The sequence below is a fragment of the Lycorma delicatula genome, chromosome 3 (genome assembly GCF_047948215.1).
Source record: "Lycorma delicatula isolate Av1 chromosome 3, ASM4794821v1, whole genome shotgun sequence".
In the NCBI taxonomy this organism is placed as follows: domain Eukaryota; kingdom Metazoa; phylum Arthropoda; class Insecta; order Hemiptera; family Fulgoridae; genus Lycorma; species Lycorma delicatula.
Window position 1 is genome coordinate 210,572,625 of NC_134457.1, and position 15,885 is coordinate 210,588,509.

Consider the following 15,885-nt stretch of genomic DNA (forward strand, 5'->3'; position numbering starts at 1 on the left):
GCTTCAAAACCACAGTTTTCCAAGTTTTATAAGATAATTGTTTTGAATTTTACAGGCTTACATTTTACAGGATTTTAGTGGATAAAAATGTAATATCCACTAAAATCCTCTATGAAAACACAACCACAGCACAAAAATGACAAATAATTGTTCCTGCAAAATGGAGGAATGAACCTAGTTCAAAATACAAAAAGGAATCTGTGAAAGTTATATAAAATTCTATTAGTTTCATATTTCATCCTTTGAATTTTTTGCTAAAATATAGTATTAATTAAAAAAATGTGTTTTTACCACAAGAGAAACAGGTTTATTTAATTTGTTGTCCTGTTACCAATTTTTGTAAAGCGTATGAGCAAAGAAAACTAAAATAAGTTTATTCTCTAACTTTTGTTAAAGTAGGTTATATCAATCGCATGTAATCTTAACAAATAATAAAAAAGACATGAATCCAAATAATGATGCGTTATTTTTAACATAAAAATAAATTGCATGTGCAGTACAACTTGAAGGTGTCATATCATTTCACCCAAACAAAACCAATTCTAAAATAAAGCTACTATTTACAATAAAAATGTATAACATATATTTTCAATACACTACAACATAACACATATATATTTAAATAAGAATTAATTAATCTATTTATAATAATAATCCTAAACAAGCTATATTGATATAAGTATATAAGAAAAATGTAGTTTTTAAAGACCTAAGGAATGCAACCCACATACAATCACATCTTGAAAAAAATAATTTTTTTAGCACTGTGTGGTTTTCATAATTTTCAGAAAAAATTCACAGAAGAGGCAGCTTTATCATATATGTAAGTTAGTAAACGTAAAACATATAACTAACATAAAATATTACAACGCAATGGCAAAAACAAGAAATACAAATTTGCAATTCAGCCATTAAATAATTATCTACACAGTACACTATTTTTGAATTTAAATAATTTTTTAGGACAGCTTTAAATTAGTACTATAGCTACTTAAAAGTGCCATTTGGAGAGTATTAAGTTAGTCTGCGATCCGATAGGTATGTTTATTTTTTATCCTTTGTTAGTTGTGGACAATCTGAGATCTTAAGAGATTTTATATATTTTTTTAAATTTATGTGGGTGACAGCTCTGAACTCCCCTATTGGTTGGCCTTGAACCATGTGCTCTTTAGTCATGCTCTTGTTATGTTCATTGTACTTAGCAAGACTGTTTTAGATCTGGTAGATTCCCACTATTAAAATCATAGGTTTTTAAACTTAATATTTCCTTGAATTTTAATATATAATTTTTATAATCTATTTCAGAAAAATAAATAATTTTGATTTTATGTTATAAATAACATAATAACAGCTAACATTACAATAACAGAAGGGAAAATATTCATCTGCTCTCCAGTCTAATAATGATGACATGTTAAAAAATAGGGCTAAGAGATATTGCTGTTTTATAGTAAAACTAAATGGAATGTACTGATACTAAGTTGGAATGGACTCTTAGATCAAATGTATGCCTGCTATGATATACCCAGAGCCAATAAGCACTGTATCTTATTTCATTATTCTAAACACTGCTGGAGTAAACAGTCAAATTATTCACACTGATAATAAAAGTAAGATTAAAAGCTGGTGATTTTTTTCACATAATTTATCCATTGCTTTGGTCTCTAACCACCAGGTGAAATATGACCCAAAACATTTTTTCCTACATCTATTTCTACTGGCTTGAAGTTGTACGTGGAAATGGAACCTGCTACTTGCTTTAATACTATCCAAAAGAGACGTCTGTTTGCTTTACATAAGTAAAAAAATAAGAAAGCTCATGAAATAGATTTGCCGTGTTTGCAAAGCAAGGTTATCTCTTGGAACGTTGTAGAATGAGACGCAAAATTGGCTGTGATTAAATTGTTTCTCTAATGATACCAATGACTTAGAGATTGACAAACTTAATAAGCTTTTTCCTTTTTTAATTCTATTTTACGTTCCTATAATTTTATAGGTTTAATATAAACAAGCAGACCACCATATCATGTTGATGATTCAATGATTTAGGGTCATGATGATATCCTTAGCCTAGTCTTGTAGAAACACAGAACCCAAAACCAAGAGGAAGCGATTACATATACAAGGATAAGAAAAAGGGTTAAACGCTGAAAAAGGATGATCTAACCTTGAAGAAACCACAGCATGAGACAAATGACCCTAACAAGGGGATAACTCAAGGCCTCTTCAAGGCAGCTAGCATCCATTTTGTTCACAATTTTTCAGGAGATTAGATTTTTGTCCGCTACGGATGCAGCATGTTACAGATTCCAACTTGCATTCGGCTAAAACATATATTACAATAAAAAAATTTTTTCACACAAATTAAAGCGCCGCTGAAACTTACTGTTAAATTTTTCAGCTAGACTGCCATCACCGAGTATATAGTTTTGCCTTTAGCAAAATAGATGAGGAACTAATACCAATGCTTAAAATATTACCCAGAAAATAAACCATGTAAAAAACAATAATAAATGATACACCGATTGCACTCTTACAGTTTGTGAAATTAAAAACTGTAATTCATTAAGAATTTAATCTCTTAAACACAGTAAAATAATACAAATTTTAATGAATGTTCCAACAGCTAAATCAACAAAAAAATTCAAAAGAAAAACCCACTAATTAAAAAACCAAAAAAATAGTGTTAAATTAAAAAAACACAAAAAACCAAAATTGATAAGATACACCTACACAAATTAAACAATATTTTTATAATCATGCAACCATTAATAAAAAATGCAAGATTGATAAAAAAAAGTACTAAATATCAATCATGTAAATAAAATTCATTATAATAATTCTTACTTAAATCTTACAACGGCTTGTCTTTTGGATAATGAAGTGGAGGCATCTTGTAAAGTAGACAATTTAAAGCGCTTATAAGTTGTTATACTAAATTCATATCAGATGCCCAATTTTATTAAGTAAACCATAAAACAGAAAGAAATTTAAAGTTACTTCTGGTTTATTAAAAATGAAATTATAAAGTCATGTAAAAATTTTTAATTTCACTTATTAAATTTTAATTTTATTGACACACATTACCTGAGAAGCACAAACATTTTGACAAAATTGCGTAACTGGAAGATATTATATGTAAAAATGATATTATTTTGTAAAAGAAAAAATCAACTATAACTAAAATAAGAAATTTTATAACCCACATTATATAACCAAGTAATTAAGTACATTTTTCTAAAGTAACTGCAAAGAATATGACAAAAATGACAGTGAAGGTATATTACTTAGTGATAAAAGAATCAACAATTACCATAATAAAAAAATAAATATATTCAATTCTAATTAACTGGTTTATAAAAATTTATTTTAAAAAATTATTTGAAACACACGTATTATATATGTATTCTTGTAATTAGAAGACAATAGTTCAACTCAGACAGAAAGAAAAAAAATTCTATTCTAATGATAATAATGTGTTATGATAATTATGTTTTTTTTCTACCTCCTTTTCATAATTTTTAAGTTGTGACTGCATCAATTGTTTAATACTGCTATTTAACAACCTACTTTGATACTGTTACCCATAATAATATGTGAAATTCTGACTGAGCGCAGTAATGATTTCTACTGATTCTTTAGAAATCCGCAAAAAATATTATTTATTATTTCATTAGATAGTTAATTAAGAAAATTATTTTAATGATAATCTGTAAAGTGAATTTAAGGAATTTAGAAAAAATTGGGAGTGGGTATAATAATGTAGAATTCTAATTAACTATTAAAAAGGAATAAGTAAATAAAACAAAACAACCTAAAAAAACTAATAAAAAAAATGATACTCAATTTTTCTATAATTTCCATTTTTAGAAGTTGACACCAAATTATAAAAAATTAACTTATTTAATTTAGTTAATAGCTTCAAAAATTTTAATTTAAATGATTAGAAAAGGTTACATTTTATATCTTAGAACCTTCTTTATGTCGATTTTATCTATATTTTTAAATTATATAAGCCTACAAAAACTGTTACCTGTAATTAAGCCACAGGCAAGAAAAACTAAGCCCAGAAACATAATATTAACAATAAGAATAAATATGCAGAAAAATAATCTACAGAGTCTGTTAGCAAGTGCAAGCTAAGACTATCTAAAATAGAAGACTATGTATTAATATTTTACCCAAGTTTTAAAAATGATCTTCCAATTTTTTCAGATTACCTCAGGCAATACGTACATACAATATAACAATCCAGTATTTTGCAATAATAAAGCAATAAAAAACATTTTTAAATGTTTTATAGTCAGTATAATTTCTTGTTTAAAAAATTTTCAATTTAAATTATCTAGAAAAATAAAAATGATAACTGATATTGTTCTGTTTCACTGTGAGTAGGGTTTGATCAAACAGAATAAAAATATGTATAGGCTGAATTAAGAATGTAGGTTTTTTTTAAGTTAATAATATTAAGTTATGTATATGTAAATAAATATCATTATCTGATTTAGTTGAAGCCACACAATTTTGATAATAACACTACTTATAAAATTAAGTGCCTTTCAAGGATTTCTGCTGAAAAAAATTAAAAGCAGCTAGGTACAACCCCAAATCCCCTATTTCTCTGTTAACCCACATAAAACAGCCAGAGGAAATTATTGATTGTTTAATTTAAAATTACGTAATTATGAAACAATAACAGGAAACATCCAAAATAAAAAGATTTATTTCTTACTACAATAATAAATAATAACTGAACAATCTAAACATCAGTACTGTAATTTGTTTTATTATATTACATACATTTTTTACTTCTGTAGATGTAACCTAACACCATATAAACATTTAAAAAGTTATTTTTTATACACACATACACTCGCATATCAACATACTCACACACATGTGACTTTGTTAATTAGTTTTAAGGTAAGGATTTATTTTATCATAATTTTGTAATAAAATAAATTTGTAAGTAACCCAAAATAGATTGGAACAAGAATATTGTTCAAGTAGGATCCTAAAAGTAAAAACATTACCATATTTCAAATTTAAAAATGGAACCTACATTAAATATACGATGTAATTATAGTTATTAAATAATTAATTTTTCAAAGCAGTTAGTGAATTTGTTACATGATAGCTTTTTTTTGTAAACTGAAAGCATATTAAGGAGAGGCTAATAACTAATTATGTTTAAATTACACATAAAAATAAAAAAAACCGGTAGTATTCATGAGAGAAGTGCAACATAAAAATCAATACTACAGAGCAGGGCCCTAATTTTTATTTATAATGGTCTTTAACGTGATCTAAAATACTGAATTATTTTAATGAGAGAAATGAATTTTAAAAAAATTGTGCCTCCAAAAGAAGTTATCTTTAGTTGTAATTAAATAATATAAAACACTATAAAAAAATTAAAGTAGTAACCAAATAATAAGAAGCAAAAACATAGAACAATATTTCTAAAGGTAAACAAACATACTTCTTTTTCATTTCAGCTTCTTGGATCACAAGGTTGAATTCTTTAGCTTAGACAACAGCAGTTTTTTGATAAAGGGAAATTTTATATATATATTAAATTAAATTTTAACCACCAAAACAGAGTAAATAGATAGGTAAATTGAAGTTATATAAATTTCAAAAATCAATTTTTGCAGGATCCTGCAATCTTCAGTTGGTATTAAATTCTATTATCTATTTAATTAAATAAATGTAATTATCTATTATATTAAAACATATTTTTTTTAATCTTTTGTCATTTTATTTGAAATTATGTTTTATATTTTGAATAATAATCAGATGGGTGGATAAAGTGACAAAGGAAGAGGTATTGCGGCAAATAGATGAAGAAAGAAGCATTTGGAAAAATATAGCTAAACGAAGAGACAGACTTATAGGCCACATATTAAGGCATCCTGGAATAGTTGCTTTAATATTGGAAGGACAGGTAGAAGGAAAAAACTGTGTAGGCAGGCCACGTTTGGAATATGTAAAACAAATTGTTAGGGTTGTAGGATGTATACTGAAATGAAACGACTAGCACTAGATAGGGAATCTTGGAGAGCTGCATCAAACCAGTCAAATTACTGGTTTGAATAATATGAGGCATGGTTTTTCAGTAAAGGCCGTTTTCAATTTGATTCCACTAGATGTAGTGGAAATTGACGGTGCTAGTACAGAATGTTTATTTACATCAACAATCACCTGCTTGCAACAGGTTAACATTACTCTGGTTAGTTGCTGTGTTTAGCCTTGCTGAAATGAGTGCTACAATAAATAATCACATGAGCTGTGAAGTACGATTAGTAATTCGTTATCTATTGGTGAAAAAAATCTGCTGCTGATATTCATACAGAAATTGTCGATGTTTACAGACTCAGTGTTATGTGCAAAGGTAAAGATCACCAATGGTGTCATTTGTTTTGTGGAGGAAGAACAAATGTTCATGATGGAGAACATAGTGGATGCCTGATTGTCATCACCGATGAATCGACTGAAAATGTGAACGCAAAAATCCATGAAATCAGAAAGCTTACTGCTTTTCAATAATCAACTGAATTTCCTTTTGTTTCGTGATCAGTAATTTATGACATCTTAACTGAAAAACTGGGTTACAGAAAGTTGTGTTCCAGATTGATACCAAAAATGTTGACAGGAACACACAAACAATGACTTCTTACTGTAGCTCAAATATTTTTGAGACACTACAAAAATGAAGATGATGATTTATGGAAACACATTGCGACCGGTGATGAAACATTTATATCTTATTCAAATGTTGAAGCAAAGCAGCAATCAATGCAATGGCAGTATTCATCACTCCCAAAGCCCAAAACGTTTATGCAAGAAAGTTCAATGAAAAAGCTTCTGTTTATGATTTTTAGGGATGCAAAAGGGATATTGCTGATTGAATTTATTGAATGTGGAAGAACTGTTAATGACAATATATACTGTGAAACGCTTACAAAACTTAAGATGTTCAATTCAAAATAAAAGGCACAGGAAACTAACTGATAGGATTTTGTTTCTTCATAACGCACAATCTTACACGGCAAACAAAACCTGAACTGTGACAATTTTGTTGAGAAATCTGTGAACATCCACCTTAGAGTTCGCATCTTGCACCAAGTGATTATTAACTTTTTCTCCATAAGAAATGGCTAGCATTGCAGAAGTTTGAAGTTGATGAAGAATTGCAAAACAGAGTAAATAATTGGTTTAAATCACAAGCAGGAAAATTCTTCATAGAATAATAAAGTTGGTAACCCGAAATCAAAAATGTATTGTGAATATGTAGCAAAATAGTACATATATGTAAATTTATTTTGTTATAAAAAAGTTTTTTTTTATTTTGCTTATTTTAATTTTTATATCAAAACAGCCCTTACTTAAAAAACATGCCTCATATAAAAAGCATATATGTAAATTTTGCTGTCCAGTACTGTTATGATGTTATCTTTAAAATGTATATTTTATTTTATTCTAATGTCATTATTTCCTGGTTTTAGACTGCATTTTTTTTAAATTTTTTTAATTAAATCATCATGTTCGAAAGCTGATCTGGTGATTCATCATTTTATATTTTGGTTTTAAATTTATAAATGTAATATTTTTCAAGTATTTCATTTTTTTTATCATTATTACATAAATTTAAAATCTCTTAATTATTTTTAAAATCACTATGTTTGTATTTCATACTTGTATATATTTCTATATGTTATTTTCTATATTTGTATTCTAACAAATGATCAACTACATTAAATATACTTTTTTGGTTTTGTATGCTGTGTATGTTCTGTAAATCTTTTTTTAAATAATTATTGGTTTTGCCAATACTGGTATTACAGAAGGATGATGAAAATAAGTTGGATGGAAAAAGGGTCAAATGAAGAAGTGTTTAAGGGAGTTAATTAAGAGAGAAGATTTTTGAAACAATTAAAAAAAAGAAGAGCTCAGCTAATACACATTCTTAGGCACCAGGATATGCTTAAGAGGGTGATACAAATACAGATGGAAGGGAGAAATTGTAGGGAAGGTCTCGGTTGGAGTTCATAAAACAGATAATGGACGACAATATGAACTGTGATTCTTACTGGGAGCTAAAGATAAAGGTTGATAAACGACGAGTGGAGAGCTGCTGCCAATCAGCCTAAGGGCTGTTAACCAAAGAAAAAGAAGAATTATTATTACAATCATTACATTAAAGTAGTATTATTACATTTTTTGGATATACCTCTCAATTTCTCTCTATTACTTTTATTACTGTTATTTTTTTAATATATTTTATAATGTGATTATTTGGATTATATGCTTTTTTTAAAATAATTTTTATCATGTACATTAATATTTTTTTCTATTATATTTTTGTGTAATTGTATTTTAAGTTATTATTATAAATCTTTGTGCTATTTTTTTGTTGTTGAATTTTAGTATTTTTATTCTGTGTTTTATAGATTTTTTTCTATAATTTCACCATCAAAACCAGTAAACATGGCTACTATTTAATTTCATATATTTCTTTTTTGAATTTATTATTTTTTTGTTTAATTAATTGCTCTAAATATCATGTTTTCATATGTATTAATTTTTTTGACAATGGGTGGTTAGAATTTAAATGTACTGTAATATTATTTGCTCTGGATCTTCTATAAACTGATGTTTCTACTATATTATTTTGATTTCAATATCTAAAGAATGTATTTTTTTTTGTTACCTTCCATTTAGTACGTATATTTTAAATTCTAATTGTAATTATTAAGTTTATTTAAAATTATCAAATGTTCATTATTTAGGGTTGGGTTATATAAGATTACAATATCATCTACAAATCTTATCAACAATAATATTTGGTGTATATTCAATATGCCATGAATTGTGTTCAGTTTGAATTATGCCTACTTTTAATTATGAACTACTTTCTTTTCAAAATTTTATATAAATACGAGGTGTGTGAGAAAAGTAAAGAGATTCGTAACACTGTGAGAGATCTGGCAACGCTGTGTCTACCGGTCTGAGCTAGAACGGTTTGTTCATCCCTTCCATATGCTTACTACAAGTTTCAACTTCGTTCAGCCAACACAAGTTTCTACTGAAACTTTTGCTTACATCAGATTGAAGAGGAGTTGTTATTTCCCTTTTCACTAGTTGAGGTTATATTTCAATCATTTTTTTGTACAGAAATTATGTTGTGTTTTATACTTTTTTTAAATCTTTTGTGAGGCACGTTTTTAATTATTATCAAAACAGTAACACAAAGTAAATACAAGGCACACGCGCGCTCACACACACATAATAAAACAACAAACAACTCATTAGATTACCACAGAATACAATAAAGGTACAACAAAATAGCTCTTTTCTCTACAATACCAGCAGCAGATCATACTGCCAACCCAACATTTCAAAACTATGCCAAACACAAATTATGAACACATTTATTTTCAAAACTTTTAAACATTGAAATATGCAACATATCGAATAATTTTGTATATTTTATTAAACATATTTATAATTATCCTATAAGAATAAATATTATACCAAATTAATAAAAAAAATATGAATATCAAGACTGTGCAAAAAAAATTGGCCAAAAGAAGTTTTTTTGGGTACGACTCCCCTTAAAGGTCTTACAAGATTATTTTATGTAATTTTGGTAGCCCACTGAGTTTTGGGGTGGTGGTACACACAGGGATATCATCTTAACGATAATTTAATTTGATATCATAATTAAATACCAGTTTACATGTAGATATTAAATCTTTTACAATTCTTAAATATTTGTTGGGTATTTATTTTTTTGAAATTATTTCCTTTAATGTAATTATGCATAAATTCTTTGTATTTGTTTTTGTGCATAATAATTGGTGTGTTAGTTTTGCCTAATTTTAATAATATTAAATAATCATCATGAAGTTTATTTTTTATAAAAACCTCATATTTTGTAATCATTTGTTTATTACTTATATTTTGTTTTTTCTATTATTTTTTAATATTATGACTAATAATATTTCTTATTTGATTCTTATCCAAATTATCCATTTCATTAATATTACACTCAGTATCAATTGTAATATTCTTGATTATATTTATTACAATCATTTAAATTAAATTTCAAAGCATTTATAGTTGTTAAATTTCTCTTTATTATTAAAAAATAAATTACTTAGAATAAAAATGAATCTAACCTATAAACATAACCTAATAACTGGTTACGAAGTAAAAAATAAATAAAAATATAGTGAAGTTAATTATAACACAAAAACAATATGCTATGATATCACTAAACAACATGTACCCTAATATACCAATTGAAAAGACATTAGAAATAATAAAAAATAGATTAAATGAATATACACGCAGAATACACCAATGCATTAATAATTAATCAATACAAGAAATATCTGTCTTCAAAATTACTTTGAATATGAGAATAATTGTTATTTACTAGCAGAAGGTTTACCAGTGAGATCACCAATATCTGCCATAATGTCTGAAATATTTATATAAAATTTTGAAAATAAAATAGTTAATGGCATATTAAATACACACAAAATTTTATTGTGGATAAAAAATGTAGATGATATTTTATTCATTCATAACTAAAATATAAATAATGCACATTTGATCATTTTAAATAAACTTTACAATTTTATAATAAGAATTTAAAATTTATATACGGAAAAAAAAAAATTACAGAAAATAAAATTTTTGTCTTACATTGAAATCAAAATAAACATAAACAATATAGTTGAAACATCAGTTTGTAGAAAACTCACAAAAAATAATATTACAATACATTTAAATTCTAACCACCCAAGGCCACAAAAGATTAATATATATAAGATCATGATATTTAGAGCAATTAATAATACAAAAAAAAAAAACACAATTAAGAAATATATGAAATAAAACAATTAATAATATTTGGTTTTGATGATTAAATTATTTATAAAAAGCAGAATAAAAAAGACTAAGATAATTTGACTAAAATACAACAGCAAAAAAATAACAAAGATTAATAATAGATTTTACCTAAAATACAGTTACACAAATAAAATAAAAGAAAAAATTAACATATATGATAAAAATAAATATAAAATAGCATATAAACCAAATAATCACTTTATAAAATATTTTAAAAATAACAATAAAAACAATAAAGAGAAATTAAGAGTATATACAAAAGTGCAACGGATGCAATAATATTTACTCGTATGTAGGTAAAACCAACAATCATTTTTTAAAAAATTTACAGAACATTGGACAGCATACAAAAATAGAAAGAGGTATATCTAATGTACCTGACTATCTTTTAGTAAATGCAAACACAGTATTACATACTGCAAAAACAACTTAAAGATTTTGGAGATTTATGATAATGTTAAAAAAAGATGAGTATACTTGAAAAATATTAAATTTATACATATAAACAAAAATATAAAATGATAAACTACCAGATCACATTCAAAGGTAATGATTTAATAAAAAATGTAATAAAAATGCAATGTAACAGCTGGAGGTAATGACATTAGAACAAAGGAAAATATATATTTTAAAGATTACATCATTACATAATATATATATATGTATACACACACCCATGTAAATTAGTAAAATTAGGAAACTTCTCTTTTTTAAGTTTTAAATCTGTTAAAAATTCAGTAATTGACTGTGAAAGCCTTATATAAACATGCAAAACATAGGCTATCACCATTAATTTTACAACGTATTTAATAAAATCTCCACTAAGTAGGTCACACAACACCATCTCAGTTATTAAAAATAATAATCAATATTATATTTAATTTAATTATACAAGCAAAGCAAATATATAAATATATTTATAAAACTAAGTAATAATAAAAAGCATTAAACATTACCTGCCACAAGATACAGCTGTTGGAGGCAAGCTGATTGGAGAAAGCAAAGCAGCGCTCTTGTTCTTGACAGGCTGAGATTTAGTGGTCATCCATGAGCTGTCACACACAACTTACATACTGTTAGTTAGTTAATATCACAAACCCACACTCACACAATTAATAAAATTTATTATTTAAAATGTATAAGAAATTAATGAAATCATTTAATTAAAAAAAATTACCAAAAAAAGATAATTATTTCATTGCTGTTACTGAAATATAATAAAGAATAGCATTATGACGTTATTTTTTTTATAAATTAATTGTTTTACTTTAATAATACATGTACTTACCACAGTTTAAAGCATTATAGCTTTCAATTTTTAACTTCAAAATTTTTATTTTCATTTATACATATTGTGAATATGTCATCACAAGACATAATCACATTTTAAAGATGAGCACACATACATTATTTTCTCATGAATAAATATTTTAACAAGTTTATTAAAATATATAACAAATAAAATAAATAACTGACAAAAATATGATAACAAAACAGAATGTTCATTCTTTAATTTCTTCTCATCAAAAAATACACAAAACTGTTTTAAAATAGATTTCAAAATTTGTTTCAAAATGAAACAGGCTCAAAAGGTAAAACTATATTTATGATACTTAAATGCTGCACTCTTACTTTTCAACAACACATATATATGAGGTCTGTTAAAAAAATAACCTAACTTTTTTAATTACACGCTAATGGAAATATTTAGTGACGTGCCATTGGCAGCATTGTGTTCCACATTACCTTCTCTGTAACCACATGTTCTTGGATTGTTGATATCTCATTTAGTTTTCGTGTTATTGTTATTTGAGTGCAACATGTTTAAGTGTTAGTAGCGATTTTTGTAATGTGCGTTTTTCAGGAGCAATGATACAACATAAAATTTTGCAGGAAACTGGGGAAAACTTTCATAGAAACCTTTCAAGTTTTGAAACAAGCTTGCTCTGCTTCATACACAATGCTGCAAATGGTTTTCACGATTTAAAAGTGGTCGTCAGTCAATTGAAGATGATCCTCATCCAAGAAGCCCTTCGACTTCAACTGATGACACACACATTCAGAAAATCAACAATCTGGTGCGTGTAAATCACAGATTGACTGTAGAGAGCGTGCAGAAAGGATTAGCATCTCATTTTGACTAAAAAACTGAACTTGCATAAAGTTGAAGAAAAGTTTGTTCCTTGTTTGATGATCGAACAGCAGAAAGAACATTGTCGGCAACTCCTTGAACAAGCCCATGATGATGAAAGACTGATGCAAAGGATAATAATGGGAGACGAAAGCTGGGTTTACGGCTACGACACTGAGACAAAAGTTCAATCATCAAAGAAATCGCATATTACAAAATTGCTACTAACACTAAACATGTTGTACTGAAATAACAATAACGGAAAAACTAAATGAGATATCAACAATCCAAGAACATGTGGCTACAGAGGAGGTTTATGTGAAACACAATGCTGCCAATTGTACATCACTAAATATTTCTGCTGGGACATAATTAAAAATGTTTGGTTATTTTTTGAACAGACCTTGTATGTGTATATATATAAAATCTAAAATAACTACAAAATAACCATCAAACACAGTAACAGAACCTAAAAAACTAATAGCAAAAGTTGACTTTCATGAGATCCTGTATCATCAGTTGGTTAAAAATTACATCAAACAAAAACAAAGAATAAATAAATAAAAACTAAAAATTTAGATAACATAAACTTTGTTTTAATTTGAAAACAACATTTTAAATTTATTATCATTCCAGTTGGTAATATGTTATTACTACTATTCAAGTGTTGTGGTTATTAGGGTTTATGTTTTTAGTTTTTGTTTGATGTAATTTTGTAATTTTTTACCTACTATTGATCCCTCAAAGTCAACTTTTGATATTAGTTTTTTTGGTTCTGTTGCTGTGTTTGGAGGTTATTTTAGGTTATTTAGCAGAATGGTCAGTATGTTGATGAATTTTCACAATGTTATATATATATATATATATACTAAAAAAGGGAAGTTTTAAAAACTTTGAGATAAAATCACCATTTAATAATTTTTAACCTGTATGGAGTTGTTAGTCTCCCATCAGGTGTCTCCCAAGTTGTGGAAAGGGAAATGTTCACTAAATAGAACTGAGACCGGGGAAATAAAATACCCACGGTGGACAAAAACTAACATTGCTGCATTGTAGTTTGTTTGGAGTTGGTTCTCCAAAGGGTAGGGAAAGAAGACTCAGATAGAAAACTCCTGGTCCCCAGGTTGGGAGTTGAGGTATTGGGCCAGCATCCCACCACTCATAAAAAGTCTTTTTCGCTGAAAGTCCTAACATAAAAAGCCAGACTGGATTGCTTTAAAAAAAATATCAGATACTTCAATGAACAATGGATTTTGGAATGTGGAATATTCAGATAATTAGAACAAAACAGAGGGAGGTTTTCCAACACCTGGAGAGGTTTGGAATGATATCGAAACATTAACTGAAGTAAAGAAGAAGGGTAAAAGAAATGAACGATGTGGTAATTATTTGATATTCTATAGACGAGTCACTGATCTAAGGCAGGGGTGGCCATTATAGAAGGAAAACTTTAAAAATATATAAGGAATTGGGAAGAGAGATAAGTCAAAGGATTTTAAAAATGGAATTTAGGATTTAGGGTCACTTGATAGTGGTGATTGCAGTCTAAGCTCCTACAGATAGTAATATAAAGGATGATTTTGAGAAGAGCTTTGTTAATCCCCTTACCAGAATAAGCCAGCACAAAGAGATACTGATTTTAGGGGATTTAATAACAGGAAAACTAGAATCATAATAGTAACATTTTTTATAAATTAAAAATGATTAAAATTAATGTTGAGTTAGAAAAATCTGCATAGTTAGAATACATAGTTTTTAAATATTTATGTAATAGCTTTTAAGAATATCACATAATTTTGTTACTATGATTCTTTTGTAAAAATATGTCAATGCTATATCACCTGCAACTCATTAGCATAGCTAATAAATGAATTTCATTTAAAAGGTAATCCCTCCAACAAATATACCAATATCTGCAAAGAAGTTTAATAACTAAAATTACAGATTATACTTAAAAAAACATGCCCACTTTTTAACCCAAAGTACTTCAGATTAATTGAATAAACTGATATGGAAATTATTACAGAGATAATAAGATTAACTTTTCATCTTTTATGACCACATAGGATCACTTTAGTCAGTCCATTATCCAAGTCTCTTTGCAGGGACTGTTCGGGCCTTGTGATCCTCCTCCCAGTACTTTTTCATATGTTCCAACAATCTCCGTACCCTTTTTGGTGTTGAAAATGTTCTTGTTGTGAGTTACTTTCTTGTGAGTATGAAACGAGTATTTTTGTTCTTGATTTTTTAATTTAATTTTATCTTGTCTGTGGTGTCTTCTGGTGTAAGGCCAATTTCCTTCTCATCCTCTCTTATTTCTCTGATCCAACTTCATCCTGTGTTGGTGTTTTTCAAGTCGAGATTGTACTGACTTTTGAAACAGATGTTTCAGAAGTCTTGAATCTTGCATCCCCATGTATCCAAAGAATCCTAATCTCCTCTTAAGCATGTTATCAGTGATTGCTTTTAACTCTTTCTATCTTATACATGTTACTTAAAAAAAATAAATAAATAAAAACTATAGTTGTAATACAAAGAAATTATTTTTTAATCAAAAGAATAAAAAAAAAAAAATTGTAATTTGTTTTGCTACATATCATGACTGATTGTATGTTGATAAAAATCAAAAGTAATGTGAATTAAGATAAGCAAATTAACTAGGTTGGTGGTAATTTTTTATTTTATATTTGTAATATCTTGATATCACAACTAGTCTGGAACTAATATCCATCAGCCCAAAACAATTTGAATATGACCAATAACAAAAGGACATGAGTTTAAAACATTTGGATCACCAGCAAAAAGAAGTATTACACGTGATTTGAAGCCAA

At 27.1% G+C, this 15,885-nt stretch overlaps 1 protein-coding gene across 3 annotated transcripts in view; it reads right to left on the reverse strand.

Moving 5' to 3' along the window:
• Ask1 (apoptotic signal-regulating kinase 1) overlaps positions 1-15,885 on the reverse strand; it is a 140,651-nt gene that overhangs the window by 44,483 nt on the left and 80,283 nt on the right. For 2 of the 3 annotated variants that reach the window (XR_012755838.1, XM_075361439.1), the window contains exon 18: positions 11,880-11,975. The exons of the other annotated variant lie outside the window; for it this stretch is intronic. Coding sequence is in view for 1 of the 2 variants with exons in the window: in XM_075361439.1 (XP_075217554.1) it covers positions 11,880-11,975 (96 nt within the window). In the remaining variant the exon portion in view is untranslated. The remainder of the gene's footprint in view (positions 1-11,879; positions 11,976-15,885) is intronic. 3 annotated transcript variants of the gene reach the window in all.